At 40.7% G+C, this 26,672-nt stretch overlaps 2 protein-coding genes and 1 non-coding gene across 7 annotated transcripts in view; 1 reads left to right on the plus strand and 2 right to left on the minus strand.

The window, feature by feature from the left end:
- Positions 1–3,336: 3,336 nt before the first annotated feature.
- On the minus strand, positions 3,337–3,443 carry LOC132530142 (U6 spliceosomal RNA). The gene has a single exon (XR_009543698.1). It is a non-coding gene; the product is annotated as a U6 spliceosomal RNA (small nuclear RNA).
- A 5,217-nt stretch (positions 3,444–8,660) lies between these two features.
- LOC132529011 (small ribosomal subunit protein eS26-like) lies at positions 8,661–9,107 on the minus strand. The gene has a single exon (XM_060165232.1). The coding sequence runs from the start codon at positions 9,105–9,107 to the stop codon at positions 8,796–8,798; it is 312 nt and encodes a 103-aa protein (XP_060021215.1). The 3' UTR covers positions 8,661–8,795.
- Positions 9,108–23,508: 14,401 nt separating this feature from the next.
- Positions 23,509–26,672, plus strand: part of CAPRIN2 (caprin family member 2) — a 41,878-nt gene continuing 38,714 nt past the window's right edge. For 3 of the 5 annotated variants that reach the window (XM_060166612.1, XM_060166613.1, XM_060166616.1), the window contains exons 1-2: positions 23,509–23,649; positions 24,762–25,027. In XM_060166612.1, coding sequence (XP_060022595.1) covers positions 24,776–25,027 — 252 coding nt within the window. In that variant the 5' untranslated portion in view covers positions 23,509–23,649; positions 24,762–24,775. The remainder of the gene's footprint in view (positions 23,650–24,761; positions 25,028–26,672) is intronic. The other 2 variants (XM_060166611.1, XM_060166614.1) reach the window with 1 other exon arrangement.

The raw sequence follows: 26,672 nt of genomic DNA on the forward strand, positions 1-26,672 counted from the left end.
ATGTACTTGAGTAGACAAGGGACTCAGTCCAAGGTAAAAAGTAATTGGATATCTGTTCTTACTGTGTTTTCTTAGATTCTATATGTTTATCCTATATCCATTAATCACAGCCAAAGTGTTTACCTTTCTCCCAAATTTCAGCTTGTCTGGAACTTACACACATTCTTATCTAACTCTCATGTACCAAGCCAACATTTCCCCTGCCCTAAATTTTCCCACAGCAACTAGAGACCACCCGTGTAACCAAAAGCCCAGTGAAATTAATCAAAGTAGCCAATCCTAAACTGTTTACTCTGCTCTACCTTGCCTTTCCTGCAGAAACCCCACTTAAGGCTCTGGCCTGTGCCTTCCCCTTGCTCTTGCTTCTACCTTCTTATCAAACCTGGTGCTTACCATGTGGTGACCCCCCTCCTCTCAGAAAATGCAGGTAACACAAATCTTCTTTCAATGCACTGACCTCTCCATGTTATCACTCAGTCATCTCTGTAAATTAAAATCCCAAGGGTACAAATAAGACAGTGTCCAATTTTGGATAATAAACATTACTTGGGGGAAATTTTCATGTGTAGGAGAATGCAGAGTATCTTAGACTGTCTTCTAGTCCAGTCTGTTCTTAGGAAATCTGAGAATCTATGATAAACTGAGAAAATAAATGAAGTAACGAAATGGAGAGAACAAGATTTCTTTGTTTGTGACCCAGTTACAGAATTAAATGGAGGTGGGAGAAGGTTTCTCAGATAAGGAAGAATAAAAGACCTAGGAATGACTGAATTATACTGCCCGGCAGCCAAGACAGTTCCATATGCAATAAAACAAAAGTTCATGTCCCCCTGGGAGAAATCTACATGGTTAGGGCCATCTTTTGTATTCTAGACGTCCAATGCTCTCTGCCACAAGAGTATATAAATTTCCACTTATGACAAACTAAACCCAGAGCCCTTAAAAGACAAAACAAAACAGAACAGAACACCTTTATTAGGATATAATTCACATGCCATATGTATTAGTTTCCTAGGGCTGCCATAACAAATTACAGTACCACAAACTAGTTGGCTTAGGACAAAAGAAATTTATTCTCTCACAGTTCTGGAGACCAGAAGTGTGAAATCAAAATCAAGGTGTCAGCAAGGCCATGGTTGCTCCAAAGGCTCTGGGGAAGATTCCTTTGTCTCTCCCTAGTTTCTGGTGGCTGTCAGCAATCCTTGCTGTTCTTTAATTTGTACCTCCATGGTTTCAATCAATGTCTCTGTCCTCATATGACATTCTTTCTTTCTTTCTTTTTTTCAGTTATATACATCTATATACTTTTTCAGATTATTCTCCATTATAGGTTATTACAAGATATTGAATATAGTCCCCTGCGCTTTACAGTAAATCCTTGTTGCTTATCTATTTTATGTACAGTAGTTTGTATCTCTTAATTCTATACTTCTTAATTTATCCCTTCCCCACTCCCTTCCCCTTTGGCAACCACAAATTTGTTTTCTATCTCTGTGAGTCTGTTTCTGTTTTGTAAATAAGTTCGCTTGTATCATTTTTTAAGATTCTACATATAGTGGAATAGCATATGTGACAGCATATGATAGCATATGATATTTGTCTTTCTCTGTCTGACTTCACTAAGTATAATATTCTCTACATCCATCCACATTGCTACAAATGGCAATATTTGATTCTTTTTTGTGGCTGAGTAATATTCCATTATATATATCTATATACATACCACATTATGTGTGTATGTGTATATATGTATGTGTATATATATATATATATATACACCACATCTTCTTCTTTTTTTTTTTTTTTTGTGTTATGCGGGCCTCTCACTGTTGTGGCCTCTCCCTTTGTGGAGCACAGGCTCCGGACGTGCAGGCTCAGTGGCCATGGCTCATGGGTCCAGCCGCTCCGCGGCATGTGGGATCTTCCCAGGCCGGGGCACGAACCCGTGTCCCCTGTATCAGCAGGCAGACTCTCAACCACTGCACTACCAGGGAAGCTCCTATACCACATCTTCTTAAGCACTTGGGTTGATTCCATGTCTTGGCTATTGTAAATAGTTATGCTATGAACGTTGGGGTGCATGTATCTCTTTGAATTAGAGTTATCAACTTTTCTGCATATATGCCCAGGAGTGGAATTGCTGGATCATATGGTAGCTCTATTTTTAGTTTTTAAAGGAACCTCCAGCATTTATTGTTTGTAGATTTTTTTTTTTTTTTTTTTTTGCGATACGTGGGCCTCTCACTGTTGTGGCCTCTTCCGTTGTGGATCACAGGCTCTGGATGCGCAGGCTCAGTGGCCATGGCTCACAGGCTCAGCTGCTCCACGGCATGTGGGATCTTCCCGGACCGGGGCACAAACTGGTGTCCCCTGCATTGGCAGGCGGACTCTCAACCATTGTGCCACTAGGGAAGCCCGATTGTAGATTTTTTGATGACAGCCATTCTGACCAGTGTGAGGTGATATATATATATATTCTTTTTCATATTCTTTTCCATTATGGTTTATCACAGGATATTGAATATAGTTCCCTGTGCTATACAGTAGGACCTTGTTGTTTTCCATCCTATTTATAATAGTTTGCATCTGCTAATCTCAAACTTCCTATCCATCCCTTCCCTACCTCCCCTCTCCCTTATCAATCACAATTCTGTTCTCTATATCTGTGAGTCTGTTTCTGTTTAGTAGATGTGTTCATTTGTGTCACATTTTAGATTCCACATATAAGTGATACCATATGGTATTTGTCTTTCTCTTTCTGACTTACTTCGCTTAGTATGATGATCTCTTGGTCAGTCCATGTTGCTGAAAATGGCATTATTTAATTCTTTCTTTATGTCTGAGTAATAGTCCATGGTAATATATATGTGTGTGCATGTGTGTGTATGTATGTGTGTGTGTGTGTATATATACCCCCACATTTATATGTACCACATTTTTATTCTTTTAATCTGTCCATGGGTATTTTGGTTGTTTCCCTGTGTTGGCTGTAGTAAATAGTACTGCTATGAACATACGGGTGCATGTACCTTTTCAATTAGAGTTTTGTCTGGGTATACGCTCAGGAACGGTATTGCTGGATCATATGGCAATTCTATTCTTAGGTTTGTTTTTCTTTTAACATCTTTATTGGAGTATAATTGCTTTACAATGGTGTGTTAATTTCTGCTTTATAACAAAGTGAATCAGCTATACATATACATATATCCCCATATCTCCTCCCTCTTCTGTCTCCCTCCCACCCTCCCTATCCCACCCCTCTAGGTGGTCACAAAGCACCGAGCTGATCTCCCTGTGCTATGTGGCTGCTTCCCACCAGCTATCTATTTTACATTTAAAAATGTGGAATGCTTCACGAATTTGCATGTCATCCTTGTGCAGGGGCCATGCTAAGCTTCTCTGTATTGTTGCAATTTTAGTATATGTGCTGTGGAAGCGTGCACTACTCTTAGTTTTTTGAGGAAGCTCCATGCTTTTTTCCATAGTGGCTGCACCAGTTTACATTCTCACCAACAGTGAAGGAGGGTTCCCTTTTCTCCACACCCCCTTCAGCATTTGTTATTTGTAGAAAAAGGTTTTAAGTTTGATTAGGACCCATTTGTTTATTTTTGCTTTTATTTCTTTTGCTTGGGAGACTGATCTGAGAAAATGTTGCTACAATTTATGTCCGAGAATGTTTTGGCTATGTTCTCTTCTAGGAGTTTTATGGTGTCATGTCTTATATTTAGGTCTTTAAACCATTTTGAGTTTGTTTTCGTATATGGTGTGAGAGACTGTTCTAATTTCATTGATTTACATGTATCTGGCCAGCTTTCCCAACACGATTTGCTAAAGAGACTGTCTCTTTTCCATTATATTCTTGCCTCCTTTGTTGTAGATTAACTGACTGTAGGTGTGTAAGGTTATTTCAGGGCTCTCTGTTCTCTTTCATTGATCTAAATGTCTGTTTTTGTGCCAAAACTACACTGTTTCGATTACTGTAGCTTTGTAGTATAGTCTGAAGCTTGGGAGGGTTATGACTCCTGCTTTGTTCTTTTTCCTCAGGATGGCTTTGGCAATCCTGTGTCTTCTTCTTCTTTTTTTTTTTTTTTCATTGTGGCCCAGAGAGCCCTTCAAAATGGATTTCTTTATTTACCTGCCATGGATAAGCTTTGAGACACTGCGGACACCCCAAAATTATATGCTAATGTTTTAACGTTGTTTATTGAACTAAAATAATGTGCATACATAGTTTAAAATATATATACATATACTAGGAGGCTTGTAATGAAAAAAGCAATTTCTGACCCACTCTTTAGAGGCAATAGCCTCAACTCTTTTAGATATACATCCAGATTAGATCCATATATCTAAATAAATGAGTATACTACTAATTTATTTTTCCACTTTGCTTTAAGGTTTAATTAAATATCACCTATTTCTGTGATAGCAACATCTATATAGATAACATGAGGCCAATAAAATTGCATAGGATTCTGAAAGTCACACTAGTGTCTATCTCCCTGGTATTGTCACAACACTAAGAAGCCAAAAGGAGAAGAAACATGGTATCAGGAGCAATTTGTTTTGTACATCTCACATGGTACAGTTTGTGATAGGTTTATGGAAAAGTCAGGTTGCCCTCCTTTTTTTTTTTTTGACATTTGTTTTCTTTTATCAACATAGATGTCAGTTTATTTTCTTTTTCTTTTTTTCCGAAACTTTCTATTTTTTTTTTTTGAAGATGTTGGGGGTAGGAGTTTATTTATTTATTTTTTCTGTATTGGGTCTTCGTTTCTGTGCGAAGGCTTTCTCTAGTTGTAGCAAGCGGGAGCCACTCTTCATCGCAGTGCGCGGGCCTCTCACTATCACGGCCTCTCTTGTTGTGGATCACAGACTCCAGACGCGCAGGCTTAGTAGTTGTGGCTCACGGGCCTAGTCGCGCCGCGGCATGTGGGATCCTCCCAGACCAGGGCTCGAACCCATGTCCCCTGCATTAGCAGGCAGATTCTCAACCACTGCGCCACCCGGGAAGCCCTATTTTCTTTTTTTTAATACAGCAGGTTCTTATTAGTCATCAATTTTATACACATCAGTGTATACATGTCAATCCCAATCGCCCAATTCATCACCCCCCCACCCCCACCCCCCCGCCACTTTCCTTGCTTGGTGTCCATACGTTTTTTTCTCTACTTCTGTTTCTCAATTTCTGCCTTGCAAACCCGTTCTTCTGTACCATTTTCTAGGTTCCACATATATGCGTTAGTATATGATGTTTGTTTTTTGCTTTCTGACTTAATCACTCTGTATGACAGACTCTAGATCCATCCACGTCTCAACAAATGACCCAATTTTGGTCCTTTTTATGGCTGAGTAATATTCCACTGTATATATGTACCACTTCTTCTTCTTCCATTTGTCTGGCGATGGGCATTTAGGTTGCTTCCATGACCTGGATATTGTAAATAGTGCTGCAATTAACATCGGGGTGCATGTGTCTTTTTGAATTATGGTTTTCTCTGGGTATATGCCCAGTAGTGGGATTGCTGTATCATATGGTAATTTTATTTTTAGTTTTCTAAGGAACCTCCATACTGTTCTCCATAGTGACTCTATCAATTTACATTCCCACCAACAGTGCAAGAGGGTTCCCTTTTCTCCATACCCTCTCCAGCATTTGTTCTTTGTAGATTTTCTGATAATGCCTATTCTGACTGATGTGAGGTGATATCTCATTGTAGTTTTGATTTGCATTTCTCTAATAATTAGTGATGTTGAGCAGCTTTTCATGTGCTTCTTGGCCATTTGTATGTCCTCTTTGGAGAAATGTCTATTTAGGTCTTCTGCCCATTTTTGGATTGGGTTGTTTGTTTTCTTAATATTGAGCTGCATGAGCTGTTTATATATTTTGGAGATTAATCTTTTGTCTGTTGATTCATTTGCAAATATTTTCTCCCATTCTGAGGGTTGTCGTTTTGTCTTGTTTATTGTTTCCTTTGCTGTGCAAAAGCTTTTAAGTTTTATTAGGTCCTATTTGTTTATTTTTGTTTTTATTTCCATTACTCTAGGAGGTGGATCAAAAAAGATCTTGCTCTGATTTATGTCAAAGAGTGTTCTTCCTATGTTTTCCACTGAGAGTTTTATAGCGTCCAGTCTTACATTTAGGTCCCTAATCCATTTTGAGTTTATTTTTGTGTATGGTGTTAGGGAGTGTTCTAATTTCATTCGTTTACATGTAGCTGTCCAGTTTTCCCAGCACCACTTATTGAATAGACTGTCTTTTCTCCATTGTATATCCTTGCCTCCTTCTCCATCGAATCTGAATGAGATCCTTGCCAGGTAGAGTAATCTTGGTTGTAGGTTCTTCCCTTTCATCACTTTAAGGATATCATGCCACTCTCTTCTGGCTTGTAGAGTTTCTGCTGAGAAATCAGCTGTTAACCTTATGGGAGTTCCCTTGTATGTTATTTGTCATTTTTCCCTTGCTGCTTTCAATCATTTTTCTTTGTCTTTAATTTTTGCCAATTTATTACTATGTGTCTCGGCATGTTTCTCCTTGCGTTTATCCTGTATGGGACTCTCTGTGCTTCCTGCACTTGTGTGGCTATTTCCTTTCCCATGTTAGGGAAGTTTTTGACTATAATCTCTTCAAATATTTTCTTGGGTCCTTTCTCTCTCTCTTCTCCTTCTGGGACCCCTATAATGCGAATGTTGTTGCATTTAATGTTGTCCCAGAGGTCTTTTAGGCTGTCTTCATTTCTTTTCATTCTTTTTTCTTTATTTTGTTACGCAGCAGTGAATTCCACCATTCTGTCTTCCAGTCACTTATTCATTCTTCTGCCTCAGTTATTCTGCTATTGGTTCCTTGTAGTGGAGTCTTCATTTCAGTTATTGTATTGTTCATCTCTGTTTGTTTGTTCTTTAATTCTAGGTCTTTGTTAAACATTTATTGCATCTTCTCGATCTTTGCCTTCATTCTTTTTCCGAGGTCTGGATCATCTTCACTATCATTATTCTGAATTCTTTTTCTGGAAGGTTGCCATCTCCACTTCATTTAGTTGTTTTTCTGGCCTTTTATCTTGTTCCTTCATCTGATACATAGCCCTCTGCCTTTTCATCTTGTCTATCTTTCTGTGAAAGTGGTTTTTCTTCCACAGGTTGCAGGATTGTCATTATTCTTGCTTCTGCTGCCTGCCCTCTGGTGGATGAGGCTATCTAAGAGGCTTGTGCAAGCTTCCTGATGGGAGGGACTGGTGGTGGGTAGAGCTGGCTGTTGCTCTGCTGGGCAGAGCTCAGTAAAACTTTAATCCACTTGATGGCGGATGGGTGGGGCTGGGTTCCCTCCCTGTTGGTTGTTTGGCCTGAGGTGACCCCACACTGGAGCCTACCTGGGCTCTTTGGTGAGGCTAATGGCAGACTCTGGGAGGGCTCACTCCAAGAAGTACTTCCCAGAACCTCTGCTGCCAGTGTCCTTGTCCTCACGGTAAGCCACAGCCACCCCCCCCCCCGCCTCTGCAGGAGACGCTCTGACACTAGCAGGTTGATCTGGTTTAGTTCCCCCCTGGGGTCACTGCTCCTTCCCCTGGGTCCCCATGCGCACACTACTTTGTGTGTGCCCTCCAAGAGTGGAGTCTCTGTTTCCCCCAGTTCTGTCAGTGTCTTGCAATCAAATCCCGCTAGCCTTCAAAGTCTGATTCTCTAGGAGTTCCTCCTGCTGTTGCCGGACCCCCAGGTTGGAAGCCTGACGTGGGGCTCAGACTCTTCATTCCAGTGGGTGGACTACTGTGGTATGAGTGTTCTCCAGTTTGTGAGTCACCCACCCAGCAGTTATGGGATTTGATTTTATTGTGATTGTGCCCCTCCTCCTGTCTCATTGTGGCTTCTCCTTTGTCTTTGGATGTGGAGTACATTTTTTGGTGAGTTCCAGTGTCTTCCTGTTGATGATTGTTCAGCAGTTAGTTGTGATTCTGGTGTTCTCACAAGAGGGAGTGAGAGCACATCCTTCTACTCCATCATCTTGGTTCAGGGCTCAATCCTGTGTCTTCTATGTCATAAAAATTTTAGTATTATTTGTTCTAGTTCTGTGACAAATGTCATGGGTATTTTGATAGGGATTGCATTATGCTTTGGGTAGTGTGGCCATTTTAATGATATTTATTCTTCCAATTGAAGAGCATGGTATATCTCTCCATTTCTTTAAATCATCTTCAATTTCTTTTATCAGTGTTTTACAGTTTTCAGTATATATGTATTTCATCTCCTTGGTTAAGTTTATTCCTAAGTATTTTTTTTATATGATTTTAAACAGTATTTTTTTTACTTTCTCTTTCTGATATTTCATTGTTAGTGTAAAGAAATGCAACAGATTTCTGTATATTAATCTTGTATCTTGCTAGATTCATTTATTCTAATAGTTTTTGTATGAAGACTTTAGGGTTCTCTACATAAAGTATTATGTTATCTGCAAATAGGGGCAGTTTTACCTTTCCCTTCCAATTTGGATACCATTTATTTCGTTTTCTTGTTTGATTGCTGTGGCTAGGACTTCCAATACTATGTGAAATAGAAGTGGTGTAAGTGGGATCCTTGCCATGTTCCTGAATTTAGCAGGAAGGCTTTCAGCTTTTCACCATTGAGTATTATGTGGCTGTGGGTTTGTTGTAAATGGCTTTTCTTTTTTTTTTAAAGTATAATTTCCACTTTATTGTCTTTCCAGGGAACAGTATTTCTTTAGTCTTTAAGGACTTAGCTCCTTACATGGGCTTTGGTGGAGGTCGTGGGGCAGCACCAGCAGGTCTAAATCAGGGTGGAGTTTTTCAGTCCTTCCGGGCTTCCCGAGAACGATTCCTGACTACCTTGCTGTGAATGGCACAACTCATGCAGTAATGCAGTTTCATATACAGCTTAGGAAGCACATAGGTGTCGAAAACACTCACTTCGGAAATGTCCCTGACAGCTGCAGCCTCTACGATGTTCCAAATGATGAACTTCTTAATGGCCTTATCCTTGGGCACACAACGGGCACTGTTGGTACAGCGAATAGGCTGCACGTGGCCGCGTCCCTTTTTGGCATGACCATTGTTCCTTCTTTTCTTGGTCATCTTGGAAGCAAGGAGGTGAAAGAGCATAAATGGCTTTTAATATGTTCCCTCTATATCCACTTTGGTGAGAGGTTTTTTTTTTGTTTAATCATTAATGGATGTCGAATTTTGTCAAATGACTTTTTCTGCATCTATTGAGATGATCATGTTTTTCTTATCTTTCCTTTTGTCAATGTGGTGTAGCACATTGATTGATTTGCTTATGTTGAACCATCCTTGTGAAACTGGAATGAATCCAACTTGATCATGGTGTACAATCCTTTTAATATATTGTTGGATTCAGTTTGCTGATATTTTGTTGTGGATTTTTGCATCTATATTTATCAAAGATATTGGACCGTAATTTTCTTTTATTTGCAGTTTCTTTGGTTTTGGTTTAGGGTAGATGGTGGCTTCATAGAATGAATTTGGGACTGTTCCCTCCTCTTCAATATTTTGGAATGGTTTGAGAAGTATGGGTATAAGTTTTTCTTTGTATGTTTGGTAGAATTCCCCTGTGAAACCATCTGGTCCTGGACTTTTGTTTGCAGGGAGTTTTATTACAGATTCTATTTCACTTGTAGTGATAAGTCTTTTCAAATTATCTGTTTCTTCTTGACTTAGTTTTGTCAGGCTGTATGTTTCTAGAAACTTGTCCATTTCTTCTAAGTTGTCCAATTCATTGACATATAACTAACTGTTCATAGTATTCTTTTACGAGTTTTTGTTGTTGTTGTTTTTGTATTTCTGCAGTATCAGTTGTTATTTCTCCTCCTTCATTTCTTATTCTGTTTATTTGGGTCCTCTCTCTTTTCTTGGTGAGTCTGTCTAGTTGTTTATCTATCTTGTTTATCCTTTCAAAAAACCAGCTCTTGGTTTTTCTGATGTTTTCTATTGTTGGTTTTTTTTAAATCTCTATTTTATTTATTTCCTCTCTGATTTTTATTATTTCCTTCCTTCTGCTGACTTTGGGCTTTGTTTTGTCTTCTTTTTCTGTTTCTTATGGAGGGTAGGTTAGGTTGTTTGTTTGAGATTTTCTTGTTTCTTGAGGGAGGCCTGTATCATTATGAACTTCCTTTGTAGAACTGCTTTTGCTGCATCCTATAGATTTTGTGAGACTGTGCTTTCATTTTCATTTGTCTCAAGGTATTTTCTGATTTCTTCTTTGATTTCATTGTTGACCCATTGTTTTTTAGTAGCATGTTGTTTAGTCTCCCTGTGTTCATTCTTTTCCCATTTTCTTTCTGTGTTGATTTCTAGTTTCATACCATTGAGGTCAGAAATATGCGTGAAATAATTTCTATCCTCTTAAATTTGTTAAGGCTTGTTTTGTGACCTAGTATGTGGTCTATCCTAGAGAATGTTCTCTGCGTGCTTGAAAAGAATGTGTGTTCTGGTTTTTATTTTTATTTTTGAATATAGTATCCTGTAGATATTAATTTAGTCCAACTGGTCTACTGTGTCATTTAGGACCTCTGTTGCCTTATTGATTATCTGGATTATCTGTCTATTGATGTCAGTGGGGTATTAAAGTCTCCTACTATTATTGTATTCCTGTCAATTTCTCCCTTTATGTCTGTTAGTATCAGTTTTTTCTATTTAGGTCCTTCTACATTGGGTGCATATATGTTAATGAGTATAATATCCCCTTCTTGTATTTGTCCCTTATATAATGCCCTTCTTTTCTTTCTTTATGGACTTTGTTTTAGAGTCTATTTTTTTGATATGAATATTGCTACCTTTGCTTTCTTGTCATTTCTATTTGCATGAAATATCTTTTTCCATCCCCTCACCTTCAATCTATGTGTGTCTTTTGCCCTAAAGTGAGTCTCCTATAAGTAGCATATTGTTGGGTTTTTTTTTAAATCCAATCTGCCACTCTATGTCTTTTAATCAGAACATTAAGTAATTATTGATAGGTATGTACTTTTTCCCATTTTAAGCCTTGTTTTCCAGTTGTTTTTGTAGTTATTCTTAGTTTCTTTCTTCTTCTTTTTGTTCTTCCTTTTGTGGTTTGATGATTTTCTTTTATAGTATTCTTGACTTCCTTTCTCTGGTTTTTTTGAATCTATTGTATGTTTTTGATTTATGGTTATTCTGGATTTCAAGTATGTTGATCCATAACTATATCCACTTGCTTTATTTTTTTAATAGTCCTTTTAAAATTTATTTATTTATTTTTGGCTGCATTGGGTCTTCATTGTTGTGCATGGGCTTTCCTTAGTTGCAGCGAGCAGGGGCTACTTTTCATTGTGGTGCACAGGCTTCTCATTGTGGTGGCTTCTCTTGTTGTGGAGCACGGGCTCTAGGCATGTGGGCTCAGTAGTTGTGGCTCGCTGGCTCTAGAGCACAGGCTCAGTAGTTGTGATGCACAGGCCTAGTTGCTCCTCGGAATATGGGATCTTCCTGGACCAGGGCTCGAACCCATGTCCCCTGCATTGGCAGGTGGATTCCTAACTACTGCTCCACCAGGGAAGTCCCTATCTACTTGCTTTAAATCAATAGCCATACAAGTTCAAACACATTCTAGAAGATCTACATTTTTATATTCCCCTTCTGCACATTTTGTGATTTTGATGTCCTATTTTACATCTTCATGCTTATCCTTTTGCTGTTGTAATTGCTTGTAGTTATAATCGCTTTTACAAAATGTTTTGATTGTTTTTTAATCTAGGTACTGGCTTATTTAAGTGATCTTCAATCCTTTTATATATCTGCCTTTCCTATTGTGACTTTTCCTTTCCTATAAATTCTTGCTTCTTTGCTATTTAGAGAAGACCTTTCAATACATATATTTTTAAACATCTTTTTTGGAGTATAATTGCTTTACAATGGTGTGTTCGTTTCTGCTTTATAACAAAGTAAATCAGCTATACTTATAAATATACCCCCATATCTCTTCCCTCCTTTCAATACTTCTTTTAGGGTAGGTTTAGTATTGCTGAATTCTTTAATTTTTGTTTGTCTGAGAAATACTTTATCTCTCATTCTATTCTAAATGATAATTTTGCTGGGTAGAGTATGCTAGGCTGCACATTTTTCCTTTCAGGACTTCAAATATCTCGTTTCCACTCCACTTCTGGCCTGCAAAATTTCTGCAGAGAAGTCAGCTGAAAGCCTTATAGGGGTTCCTTTGTAACTGACTCATTTTTTTTGTCTTGCTGCCTTTAGAATCCTCTCTTTAACTTTTGCCATTTTAATTATGAGATGTCTTGGTATAGGTCTGTTTGTGTTCATCTTGCCTGGGCCACTCTATGCTTCCCATACTTGGATATCTGTTTTCTTTTTTAATTTTAGGATGTTTCCAGCCATAATTTTTTTTATAAGCAGATATTCATTTTTAATTATTTATTTATTTATTTTTGGCTGTGTTGGGCCTTCGTTTCCGTGCAAGGGCTTTCTCCAGTTGTGGTGAGGGGGGGGGCCACTCTTCATCATGGTGCACGGGCCTCTCACTATCGCAGCCTTTCTTGTTGCGGAGCACAGGTTCCAGATGCGCAGGCTCAGTAGTTGTGGCTCACGGGCCTAGTTGCTCCGTGGCATGTGGGATCTTCCCAGACCAGGGCTCGAACCCATGTCCCCTGCATCGGCATGCAGATTCTCAACCACCGCACCACCAGGGAAGCCCCCATAATTTTTTTAAAAATTTATTTTATTCAAGTATAGTTGATATACAATGTTGTTTTAATTTCTGCTGTATAGCAAAGTGATTGGTTATACATATATATATACACATATATATATATGTATTATATATATATATACACATTCTTTTTCATATTCTTTTCCATTATGATTTATCACAGGATATTGAATATAGTTCCCTGTGCTATACTGTAGGTCCTTGTTGTTTATTCATTCTGTATATAATAGTTTGCATCTGCTAATACCAAACTCCCAATCCCACCCTCCCCCACACCCCCCCCCACTTGGCAACCACAGTCTGTTCTCTATGTCTGTAAGTCTGTCTTGTAGATAAATTCATTTGCGTTATATTTTAGATTGCATGTATAAGTTATATAATATGGTATTTGTCTTTCTATTTCTGACCTTCTTCACTTAGTATGATAATCTCTAGGTCCATCCATGTTGCTGCAAATGGCATTATTTCAGTCTTTTTTATGGCTGAGTAGCATTCCACTGTATATATGTACCACATCTTCTTTATCCATTCATCTGTTGATGGACATTTAGGTTGCTTCCATGTCTTGGCAATTGTGAATAGTGCTGCTATGAACATTGGAGTGCATGTATCTTTTTGAGTTAGAGTTTTGTCTGAATACTTGCCCAGGAGTGGGATTGCTGGATCATATGGCAACTCTATTTTTAGTTTTTTCAGGAACCTCCATGTGGTTTTCCACAGTGGCTGCACCAATTTACATTCCCATCAACTGTGTAGGAGGGTTCCCTTTTCTCCACACCCTCTGCAGCATTTGTTATTTTTAGACTTTTTAATAATGGCCATTCTGATCAGTGTGAGTTGGTACCTCACTGTAGTTTTGATTTGCATTTCTTTACTTATTGGAGATGTTGAGCATCTTTTCATGTGCCCATTGGCCATCTGTATGTCTTTTTGGAGAAATGTCAATTTAGGTCTTCTGCTCATTTTTCAATTGGGTTGTTTGCTTTTTTGTTACTGAGTTGTATGAGTTGTTTTGTATATTTTGGAAATTAAGCCCTTGCTGGTTACATCTTTTGCAAATATTTTCTCCTGGTCCATAAGTTGTTTTTTTCTTTCATTTATGGTTTCCTTTGCTGTACAAAGCTTGTAAGTTTGATTAGGTCTCATTTGTTTATTTTTGCTTTTATTTCTATTGTCTTGGGATGCTGACAGTATCTAGTACTATCATTCTTAAGAAAACATTGGTACAATTTATGTCAGAGAATGTTTTGCCTATGTTCTCTTCTAGGAGTTTTGTGGTGTCATGTCTTATATAAGTCTTTAAGCCATTTTGAGTTTATCTTTGTGTATGATGTGAGGGTATGTTCTAACTTCATTGATTTACATGTGTTCAGCCATAATTTCTTCAAATACATTTTTTTTTTTTTTTTGTGGTACACGGGCCTCTCATTGTTGTGGCCTCTCCTGTTGCGGAGCACAGGCTCCGGATGAGCAAGCTCAGCGGCCATGGCTTACGGGCCCAGCTGCTCCATGGCATGTGGGATCTTCCCAGACTGGGGCACGAACCCGTGTCCCCTGCATCGGCAGGCGGACTCTCAACCACTGTGCCACCAGGGAAGCCCTTCAAATACACTTTTGATCCCCTTTTCTCTTTCTTCTTCTTCTAGATCCCCTATTATGTGTAGGTTGGCATGCTTTACATTATCCCATACATCTTGTATGCTGCTTTCATTTTTTTTTTCCATTCATCTCTCTGACTGCGGTTCTGATTGGGTGAGTTCCATTATTCCGTCTTCTAGATCACTTACTCCTTCTTCTATGTCATTTAGTCTGCTACTCATTGCTTCCAGGTTGGTTTTTATCTCAGCAATTTAATTGTCTAATTTTGATTGGTTCATCTTCATTGTTTCTATTTCCTTGTTACTGTGATCTGCGTTTCTTTTGATAATCTTTCTTAATTCCTTTAGCATTTTTATTGTCCCTTTTTTGAACTCTGGGTCTAGTAGACTGGTGAGGTCTGTTTCATTATTTGTTCCTTCAGGGGATTTCTCTTGTTCTTTTAATTGGGAGTAGTTCCTCTGCTTTTTCATTTTACTTAACTTTCTCTGTTTCTACGAACTTAGGAGAAACAGTTAGCTACTGTGGTCTTGAACCGGTGTTTTTATGTGGGAGTGTCCCTGTCTAGACTTCTGTGACTCCAACTCTTTTGGTGCAAGAGCTGGCTTTGGTATGGATGCCAGCCATATCTTTCTTTATAGTGTGCCAGTTGTTATCCCCTTGATAGGGGATGTGATTTGTGTTGTGGTATCCAGAGCCTGTGCTGGATGTGCGGCAGGGCTTCCTCTTTGCAGCTGTCACTGCCCTGTCTGGGGTGGGATCTTCTCCCCAGTTGTTGGAGTAGAAGCCCTGAGGATTGGGTTCGATCAGGCTCTTTTGCCTTTGAGTGCATGCCCTGCCCCAAAGGAGGTGCCATTGAAGCATGTGAGGCCTGTGTGGTCACAGCAAACCTATGTGTTACCCATGCAGGTGTCTGCAGTTCTGCCCAAAAGTAGCCCAAGGTGGCATCCCTTTGTCTGTTATGTTTTTCCCAGACCTAGTGCAAGGCTGTGGTGTGGAGTATGCTGGGGTGGGGACCAGCGTGTTGTGGCTGCAGGTCGAGGTGGCTGTGCTGCCACTGAGGTCCTGGGCTGCCACTGTGGCAAACTTCTCCCAGGATCTGTTCACCCCAGATTCAGCTCCAAGCTGAGGTGTGGAGTGGAGGAGCTGGAGTGCTCGTAGTTCACAGAAACAAACCAATGTGTACTCCTGCCAGGCCCTGTCTGCCCAAGACTCAGTGCCCAGCCTCTGCACATTCTGGACCCACTGCTGCTGTGCATGCATTAACAATGGGCTCCCTCTGCTCTTCTCCCTGGACCACACCCCAGCTGCATCCAGTCCTCTTCTGAGATTCAGTGCCAGGCCACTGCACATTCTTGTGGCACTTCCCAGTGCATGTGCTGACAGTGGTCTCTGTGGTTTGGCCTGGATCACACCCCAGGCGTCCCTGCCTGTCTCTGCACAGCTAGACTGAATCTCTGCCATGATCTCATGCTAGGCTATGGTGTTGAGCGAGTGGGGCTGGGCATTCAGCCCTTCAGACTGGGAAGAGCAGCGAGGCAGTAGCCACCAGCACAAGTCTCTCTCAGCCCTGATTGTCTGCATGCAAGCACTCCTTGTGAGCAGAATCTAGTCTTCTCCAGCCCCTCTATCTGTCCAAGTAGATTTCCTAGCAGGCAAGGCAGCTCCCCAGGGTATGAGCCTGCCCATGTGGAACTTCTCTTTCTTACAGATCCTCCCAGGGGCACCAGTCCGTCCTGATGCCTCTTTTCCCCTTGTTCTACCTCTTTATGTGGAGATCTTTCTTGTAGCTTTGATTGTATAGGAGCACTTCTGCCAACTTTCAGTTGGTTTTCTGTGAGAAGTGGTCCACATGTATATGTTTTTTTTGCGGTATGCAGGCCTCTCACTGTTGCGGCCTCTCCCGTTGCAGAGCACAGGGTCCGGACGCGCAGGCTCAGCGGCCGTGGCTCACGGGCCCAGCCGCTCCGCGGCATGTGGGATCTTCCCGGACTGGGGCACGAACCCGCGTCCCCTTCATCGGCAGGCGGACTCCCAACCACTGCGCCACCAGGGAAGCCCTGTAGATGTATTTTTGATGTGTTTGTGGGGGGAGGTGAGCTCCATGTCCTCCTGTCAGCCGTCTTGGTCTTCCTCCCTCTAGTGGCTTATTAAAAGTAATGGACCAGATGCTCCAACGCTTATATCACCCTAATGGCCTGATGGCTCTGAAAGCCTTCGGCTTTAATCAGCTTTTTGACTGCAGCAGGCTCAGGAGATTCCATGATCTCCGGTAGCCAATTCTCTCTTCTTCCATGGTCTGGCCTTCTTTCTTATTTCTCCTCTGTGTCTTCAAATCTCTCTCCTCTTATAAAGACCCCAGTCATTGGATTTAGGGCTCACCCTCATCCAGTATGACCTCATCTTAACTTGATTATATCTGCAAAAACCCTATTTCCAACTAAGGTTACATTCATGGGTTTTGAGGGTTAGGACTTCAGCATATCTTTTTTTTTTTTTTTTTGCGGTAAGTGGGCCTCTCACTGCTATGGTCTTTTCCGTTGCGGAGCACAGGCGGCTCTGGACGTGCAGGCTCAGCGGCCATGGCTCATGGACCCAGCCGCTCCGCGGCATGTGGGATCTTCCTGGACCGGGGCACGAACCCATGTCCCCTGCATCGGCAGGCGGACTCTCAACCACTGCGCCACCAGGGAAGCCCCAGCATAACTTTTTGATGGACATAAATCAACCCATAGCATCAAACCACTCACCCATTTAAAGTGTACAATTCAATGATTTTTAGTATATTCACAGAATTGTGCAACCATCATTATTATCAACTTTACAGCACTTTAATCCCCACAAAGAAACTATGTATTAGCAGTCACTCCCCATTTCCCCCTAGAAATTCCCCCAAGCCCTAGACGACCAACTAATCTACTTTCTGTCTTTATAGATCTGCCTATCCTGGACATTTCATATAAGTCGAATAATACAGTATGTGGCCTTTTATGTCTGGCTCTTTTCTTGTAGCATGTTTTCAAGGTTCATCCATGCTTTTGCATGTATCAGCACTTCATCCCTTTTTATGCTTGAATAATATTCCTTTGTATGGGTATACCACATTTTATTTATCCACTCATCAGTTGATGGACATTTGGGTTGTTTCTAATTTGTAGCTATTTGAATAATGCTGCTGTGAAAATTTGTGTTCAAATTTTTGAGTGGGGATATGTTTTCATTTGTCCTGAGTGTGTGTGTGTATATATATATATATATATATATGACTATATACTTGGAATTGCTGGGTCATATGGAAGCTGTATGTTTAACTGTTTGAGGAACTGCCAAACTGTTTTCCAAAGAGGGTACACTATTTTACATTTCCGCCAGCAGTGCACGAGAATTCCAACCAATTTCTCCACATCCTCAACAACATTTGTTATTATCTGTCTTTTTGATTCTAGTAGGTGTGAAGTGGTATCTCACTGTGTTTTGATTTGCATTTCCTTGATGACTAGTGATGTTGAGCAGCTTTTCAGGTACTTATTGGCTATTTGTATATCTTTTTTGCAGAAATGCCAAATCAGATTCTTTACCCATTTTTAAATTGGTTTTTAAAAAATTATTTAGTTGTAGAGTTCTTTGTATATTCTTATATAAGGAATAAAGATGCAGACGTAGAGAATGGACTTGAGGACATGGAGGGGAAGGGGAAGCTGGGACAAAGTGAGAGAGTAGCATTGATATATATACACTACCAAATGTATAATGGATGGCTAGTGGGAAGCAGCTGCATAGCACAGGGAGATCAGCTCGACGCTTTGTGACGACCTATAGGGATGGGATAGGGAGGGTGGGAGGGAGGCTCAAGAGGGAGGGGATATGGGGATATATGTATACATGCAGGTGATTCACTTTGTTGTACAGCAGAAACTAACACAACATTGTAAAGCAATTAAACTCCAATAAAGATGAAGGAAAAAAAAAAGAGATAACCAGAAAAAAACTATAACATTGTATATATATAATATATATTGGTGATATAAGTACCTTATCAGGTATGTGATTTGAAAATATTTTCTCCAGTTCTGTGAACTGTCTTTTCATTTTTTTGATGGTGTCCTTTAAAACACAAAAACTTTTCAGTTTTGATGAAGTCTAATTTATTTATGTTTTTCTTTTTTTGCTGTGCTCAGTGTCACATGTAAAAAAATAGAACTCTTTTAAGATGTATTGCTTATTAAAGATGAGTAATTAATTTATGTGAGAAATTCTGAGGTAACAATATGATGGTGGATAAAAAGTAGTTTTTCAAGTGACAAAATAACTTGTACTATTTTAGGCTTTCTTTTAGGGTAACTTTTTCATGTTTCATTTAGGATTCTTGTCCTTTTATGGGGGGAAGAATTATAGAGATTACCATTTATTCAAATATTTATTATTATATATTATTTTTGTGGTTCCATTTGGACAATTAACATTTCTGTTAAATAATGAGGTATCTAAGTGATACTTCAAGTAAAGTGTTATTTATTGTTTTTCTAATTTCTAACTTGTTCACAGGAAAGTAAAAAGAAGATAAGTAACATCATACAAAATTCTAGCACTCAAACCTAACTCAAAGTTAAAATTTGTTTTAATAAAAAGATGTGTACCACATTTTAAGTGAAAATGACTGAATTGCCAAATGTGTTTAGTACATTCCTATTTTTGTAAAAAGATTATATAGATATTTGCTTGGAAATAAAGTCTGGAAGGATGTAAACAAAAAATTAAGAGTAGTATTTTCCATGTTTTGGGGAAATTTCTTGGGTCTACTTTGCTATCTAAAATAAACATATGTGGGAATTCCCCGGTGGTCCAGTGGTTAGGACTCCACACTTTCATGGCTTGAGGGCCCAGGTTTGATCCCTGGTTGGGGAACTAAGATCCCACAAGCCACGTGGTGCAGCCAAAAATAAAATAAAATAAAATAAAATATTTAAAAAATAAATAAAATAAACATACACTATAAAAATAAAGAGGAAAATATCTTCTAGCCTTTCCATGCATATTTAAAATGAAATATTTTACAAAATCACAACTGTATTCAATGTCTTATGTTATTATCCTGCCTTTGTTTACTTTGTATAATATCATGCCATTGAATATTATTTTAAAAGATTTGTACTGCTTGAATTATAATTCATGGGTTAGAGTCTCCTTATTTAGCTATTTCCCTACTTTGCCTAGGTTTTTGTTTACAATTTTTTGTCACTTAACAAAGGCTGTGATTAGCATTTTTATAAATAAATTATTGTCTGCATCTCTCATTATTTCCATAGGGGAGATTCCTAATATAAGGGCTATTGGATCAAAAGATATGACTATTTTACAATGTCTTATTCAATAAATTCCTTTGAAGGGGACTTCCCTGGCAGTCCAGTGGCTAAGACCCAGCGCTTCCACTGAAGGGGGCACTGGTTCAATCCCTGGTTGGGGAAATAAATCCTGCATGCCACTCTGTGCGGCCAGAACATAAAAAAAAATTCCTTTGACGATACAGTAACACTAATTGCTTATTCTTTGTGCTTCTAGTTTTGTCAGTGTAATTCTGTTTCTACCCTTTATTCACTATGGAAGCAGCAAGGAAAAGGGTTGAAGCTGCTTGGAATGCACTTTGCACTAGTGGGCGGGAGACCTTGATTCTTTAGGTCCTCAGAAAACTCCCAAATGTCCAGAAGCTTTATTTACCTTATCTTTAAAATAAGGGGAGAGGTTTCACAGCCCTATGATTCTCTAGTTCTCCTCAGGATACCAGGAGAAATGCTGGGCTTCACACTGTTGGAAAAGAAGCACATGAAATACCTCAGCAGAGGATATGACTTTTCATAAATGAAATGAAGTCCTTAATGACACCATTAAGCAGCTATTATTGTCTTTCTCTTAGAGCTGAAGGAACTGAAGCCCAGAGAATTTAGGTAACTTGCCTAAGATCACTGTGAACTAGTAAGAATCAAATCCAGGTGTGTGTGGTTCCAAAGTCTGTGCTGTTGACCCTTTACAATGATTTCAAAGTTGGACACAAATAGTATTTTTATGCTCTTGATATTATTATTATTATTATTATTTTTGCGGTACGCGGGCCTCTCACTGTTGTGGCCTCTCCCGTTGCGGAGCACAGGCTCCGGACGCTCAGGCTCAGCGGCCATGGCCCACGGGCCCAGCCGCTCCGCGGCACGTGGGATCTTCCCGGACCGGGGCATGAACCCGTGTGCTCTGCATCGGCAGGTGGACTCTCAACCACTGCGCCACCAGGGAGGCCCGCTCTTGATATTATTAACCACACACACATCCACAAGTTCTAAACGGATCGTTTCTCTCCAAAGAACTTTTATTTCAAAGGGACTTACCGGTGAAACACTGTTAATGTATTAATTCCAATACCATAAAAATAGTTTAAACAAAACCTCTGGGAATGTGGTGCTATAATTTCATGAAATAATAAGCCCACAAAAATATTAACCTTAGAAACTATAAGAATTCTGTTATAATGCTTCAAAGAATTATGGCAAAATTTTTTTTTCTGACTGAAGGCTGTATTGGTCAGTCCTTCACTTACATAACTTTCTCTCCTCAAGTATTTGAAGAGACACTCAATGAATCTGAAAATATGTGAAAGTGCAATATTTTAAATAATTTTACTATGTTATCTGTTCCCTGAGAATCTTTCTTAGCCTTTTCTTCCTTCCTTCCTTCTCTTCCTTCCTCCTTCCCTCCCTCTCTCTCTTTCTTTCTCCTCTCCCCACCTTTTTGTGGCAACGCTCCAGAAAGCCTTGTAGAACCAAAGAGAAGCAGATTTCTATCACTGGTAACAAAATATACAAGATAATTTCTCATATCTCCACTCATATGCTACCAGCTTCAACATCCTTTGGTGAATTAATCTTTCCAGCTTCAACAATACGTAGCTACATTAATTTTAAGTGACTACAGCATAACCATTCCTATAGGAACCATGCATTTGCTAGACAATGCATATTTAAAACCTTCACATTTTCAAGGTATGCAAAGTTCGGCTGTTTTTACAGAAATGAGATGATCCATTGTAAGTCTTCAGTATTTTTGTTTTTCTATTTTGAGTTTGTTGTTTTTGCTATTTATTCCTGCAGCTTTTATTGAATTCCCACTCAGCTCCATGAGGGCAGGGGCTATATTTGTCTCACTCAACATTGTACCCAACACATATCTGGTGCCCAATAAATATTTGGTTTTCTCCCCAGCTTTACTGAGATATAACTAACATAACAAAACATATTTGTTGAATGAATGTATTCTTTCCCCATTGATTTGAAACAACTTTTAAAATCACATTTAAATATAGTAATTTGTTGCTAAGCTTAGAGGTGGCTATCCACAAATACTGCCTCACTGTTGGCAAGGCAAATCAAGGTGTAGAAAATAGGGAGTGGGGGAGGGGAAAATATAGACAAGCCCTAACAAGTAAACATTGAGGGGGCACGTGCTTTCAAAATAAACTGAATTCATTGGCTTTAAAGATCTTTTCTAGCAGGAAAGCTTTTTTCTGAATCACCTTTTTCATTTTTTTCAGAAAACATTACTGCAACATTATCTATAAGGTACAATCTCCTACAAATGTTATGCTGTGCTTATACAGATGGTACCTTACCAGACTTGAAATTTAATTATGTTTGCTTTTGCATCCTTGATTCATTTTCTGAAATATGTTGGGAAATAAAACTGTATAGATTTATTCAGAATTATTTCATTTAGTGGAATATTTAGGATCTATGGCTAGATCTATATGACCCAAGGGATAGTTTACTATTGGTCAATTAGAAGGCAAACATTTAATGATTAATATGTCTGAAATACCATTCTGAGGTTCACTATTAGTTCAGGCTACAACAGGCATAATCTGTGCTGTAACTTTGAGCCTGATCGTTGATCCAAGTGTGTCCTTCACATTTTTTTTTTAACTTTGTCCACTTTTTTGCTTCCTCCCCTCACGTTTAGCAGCTTCTGCTCTATCTCTGGTTGTAAACAACGAAACAAATGGACAGTGTAGTATTTGTCTGACCCTCAAGGTCACATATGGGATTCAGAGATTCAAAGCTAAAACGAAACATTAAGGTACAATAGGTTTCCAGAGACGGAAAAGAACACAGATAAAAACTGGCAAAATACTGTATCAAGAAATGTTAAAAAACATGATAATTTTTGTGTAGGTTTCCCCAACACTTTTTAAACTGGACTTTGGTTTCCTTGATTATACTTGTGATTTTTCTCTGTTCTTCTCTTGCTAGTCTAAATAACTTTTATCAGAGCCCCAAGGACAGGACCTAAAACAATTCTATTTGGTGTAATAGCTGGACACATGGTAGGTATTCCTGTTTTTCTTTTCTTTTTTCCCCTCTTATTCTTTTGGTATGAGAAACACCATAACTTCCTTCAGAAACACTGATGTATTTCCAGCCTTTTCTCTTAATTTGATGCAACCTTACCAAGATTTTTTATCAGCTTTTTCTCTGAGTGACAACGAATTAATCTGTTTCAAAGCAACAAATGACACAGCCTAAATAAAATCTTGTTACTGAAGGTTGCGGAGTCACCCACTCCGTTTTTATGGCAACGCTGGTTTGGAGCATTTCGTTCATACATGCTGTCCTTTCTGAGGAAACTGATTTTTTCCCCGTCCTACTGTGAAGGATGGAATCTGGGGGTCAAAGGCATCCCTGCATTTCAACAGTGCCCACCTCAACCACCAGAGGCTCAAGCTCGGTTTAACTGGCAATTCCACAAAGGGCTCGCTGCGCTTTTCGAGTGATCGAAATCACCTGTTCAAGGTCGCACATCCAATTGTTACTGGATGCAATCATCAAGGTCGGGTAGGGCTGCCGGGTCTGCGGCCCACCAGCTCCCGGCGGCGACTCAGCAGGCCCACCTGGTGCCCCGCAATCTGCGCAATCGCTGGGAGAACGCGCCCTCTCGCGACCGACTTCGCGCCGCAGCTGGGCCTGGCGCAAACGCCCCCCGGGCGGAGGCCCGCGGCTGCAGGACCTGGGAACCGGAAGGAGGAGGCGGCGGCGGCCCGAGGCTGGGAGAGCGGTTGGGGGCGGGGCGCGCCCATATAAGCCCCGTGCGGGGTTGAGGGCGGGCCTAGGTGAGAGCGGCTAAGTCGGCGGAGCGTCCGGCGCCGCAGACCCGGCCAGCGAGGCCTGGGACGGGAGAGGGAGGAGACTGGAGGAGGAGACGCGAGTGCGGGGTGGCGCTGGTCCACCTCCGCAGCTCTCCTGGCTCCCGCCGGCTTTCGAAGGCGGGCCCGTGCTGCGGCAGTGGCGGCGGCAGCGGCCTCGGCGGCCTGCGGAGGTGAAGCCTGGCTGCCGCGGCCTGGGTCGGCGGCGCGGGGTCAGGTGGCCGGCCCGCGTGGGTGGGCAGGGTTGGGCGGCCGCCGCCGTGAGTGCAGGGGCGGCTTGGCATCCTCGGGGCGGGGCCCTGGAGGGCAGGTGGCCCGTGCGTCTTACTGCAGGTCGGTCTCCTAGAGGCACCTGCAGAAGTGGCCCCGGCCGTGTGCTTCGGCGTCCGGAGGACTGTGGGGAGGGCGGGGGTCGCTGCCTTCGGGGTGCCGAGGGCCTGTCGCGTAGAAGCGCCTCTCGCCCGGGCCCTGCAGGGGCTTGGGATCCGCGCCGGCTGCCTGGGGCCTGTTGTGCCCTTGCTTTGGGGATGCTCCTCAAGGGGAGTGGGGGGAATAGCGCTGATGCGCGGGGGTGGAGGGGGAGCTAGGGTCACGGTCGGGACGGTGTAAGACTCGCCAGGATGAGCCCTTAAACCGGTTGGATGTGAGTGGTTAGTCTAAACAAAACTGAACACCAACTCGGGGCGGTCTCAGCTTCACAGAGTACCTCGCTCTAAATGTCCAGTAGTGACGGACTTGCCTTATAGGCCCCAGAGCAATCAAAGGGAAGTTAGCATTCTTGTTCAAGAAGTTTCTTTTCACTTAGTGAATGAGAGCTCTAAAAGAATTGTGTGTGCTCGGGATTTTCTTTTAAAAGTCGTTGTTAGTGATTGGGGTCGGGGCTGCTGGTGAGGGATAATGTAGAGTTTCGAATGGCTGCCTTGTCCCGATGGGGAAGGCTTATTTTTTGTGTGTCATCACTTGACCATAGAAATTATTCAATATGTGGATTGCCCTCAGCTCTGAAGCCACTGCTTGTTTAGCGGCTCTTCCTCCCTGTGTGGGAAATTGAATTTCTGGAAACGTCCCCCATATTGTAGATTTTTGCCTACGTAAAGGCGCCAGTGCGTGGCACTAATTGCCTTCAAGGTAGTGAAATGGAAGTGTGGTATTTAAAGCATCATTAGGTTTTGAGCTCACTTCTGTGGAAGAGAATTTTGAGGGCGTGGGTCTAGACTTTTCAGGGAATTTAAAGCCTCTAGTCGTAATTGACTTTTATACTTTGTTTTTTTCTTCCCTCTTTCAGACTCATCTGTTTCAATGGTGCAACTCTCTTCATCTCCATTTGGTTACCAGTCACCTTCAGGCCATTCGGAGGAGGGAAAGGAGGGGAATATGAAGTCAGCCAAGCCCCAAGTGAACCACAGTCAGCATGGGGAAAGCCAGCGGGCCATGAGCCCCTTGCAGCCTGCTCTCGGTTCTGCTGCCTCTCCTTCCCAAGCATATGAGACATATATTGATAATGGACTCATATGCCTTAAACACAAAATCAGAAACATCGAGAAAAAGAAGGTAACTTTTTTTTTTCCTCCCAGCCCTGTATATGCACCATCTTAAATAAGGGTTAAGGAACTGGCATTTTTGCTTTCTATCAGGGCTCATAGGTATTCTTCCTAAAGATTTTTTTCCTAAAGATTTAAGTAACCTTGAGATTTAGCTGGCTAAAATGTACAAGTGGGCTAAATATTGGCTATATTAAACACTTTCTGTTTGATTTGTCAGAATAATTGAATAAAAATATTCTTCATGGTAAAATTATTATGCATGCTACTGTTGAAATACTTGAAGAGCTGGCTACTTTACGTCAGATTAATTCCTTGAGTGTAGTATTAATGTTTCTTTTCATAAATGAGTAATAGTCTGAATTTTTTAGCTTGTTTTCCTTGTGACTTTCTGCAGCAGTTGATATTGCAGTATAGCTGCTGCAGTCTTTGGAAGCTTTAATGATGGTAGAGCCAGAAAATGTTTTAGCACTAATTTTTGTGTTGCTAGGTTATCGTTTAAGATTGGTAGGTGAAAGCATTGTAGAGAGCCTTGTGAAGTTACTCAGGGTTATAATCAGCCTAACGTTACAGTAAATGCTGATGTAAAGATCCAAATCATTCTTCATTTCCTGAGTCATGTAGCCTGTGAAGCAGTACTGCACGTAGCTTTGTTGTGTCATGATTCTCTTTTGCTTGGGATAGTAAGGTGAGTTAATAACTATCTGGACCTAGGAACTCTTAAATATTTTTATGCCAAGACCTAGTTAAACCCTAGGAAAGTTGCTTTTAATGGAGGAGGGTGAAGAGATTTTTAAGAGTCTGGTTGACTCTTTTTTCCTCCCCCTTCTCCCCTCCCTTGGCGCCCCCCCCCCCCACCAACACACACACACACACACACTAGGAAGGTAGTGAAGAAGAGCCAGTTACTAGTAGCTTCTCTGTAGCCCTAGCTCTCACCAGTTGTCTTTTGAATGCATGCAGTTGATCACAAGTGTGATAAGGTGAGTGTGCCTGGGTCAGCACAAATCCCCTGCCACTGTGGGAAATTAGTCAAAGCAGGATCTATTGATAGAGACTCATTAATGTCTTACCCCAGGTGGAGGAACTACATATATATGTATAATTATGCTCTTCAGTTTAACTATAGTGCCTCTTTAATTGTGAATACCAATCTGGTCAGTACTTATACATTTGTTTCAAGCTTCTGGAAGAGCATTTTAAAGCTATCCAGCCAATATGGAAGGAGCCTAAACATTGCTTTTAGAATACCATAAAGGGTCATGTCATTATTATGTGGACAATAAATGCAATTAATTTGTCATCTATTTACTTAAATATCAAATTTTATATGAAAAATAGCTGCAAGTTGAGGCTACTATAATTCTATAAAAGAAGTATTTTACATTTCTGTACTTCCATTAGGAAGTTTCCTATGGAACAAATGCCTACATAATTCAACAGGTAACAGTTTCAGTATGAGGTTAGAGTAGGACTTCTCAGTCTCAACACTATTGACATTTTGGGCTGGATAATTCTTGGTTGTGGGGGGGCTGTCCTTTGCACTGTAGGATGTTCAGCAGCATCCCTGGCCTCTACCCACAAGACGCCAGTAGCACCTTCTTCCTCCCTCCCATCCCCCAAGTTGTGATAACCAAAAATGTCTCCAGACATTG

Source organism: Lagenorhynchus albirostris, chromosome 11, assembly GCF_949774975.1.
Source record: "Lagenorhynchus albirostris chromosome 11, mLagAlb1.1, whole genome shotgun sequence".
NCBI lineage: Eukaryota > Metazoa > Chordata > Mammalia > Artiodactyla > Delphinidae > Lagenorhynchus > Lagenorhynchus albirostris.

Coding starts and splice junctions, on each gene's coding strand:
- LOC132529011 (XM_060165232.1), bottom strand. CDS start 9,107: ATGCTCTTTCACCTCCTTGCTTCCAAGATGACCAAGAAAAGAAGGAAC.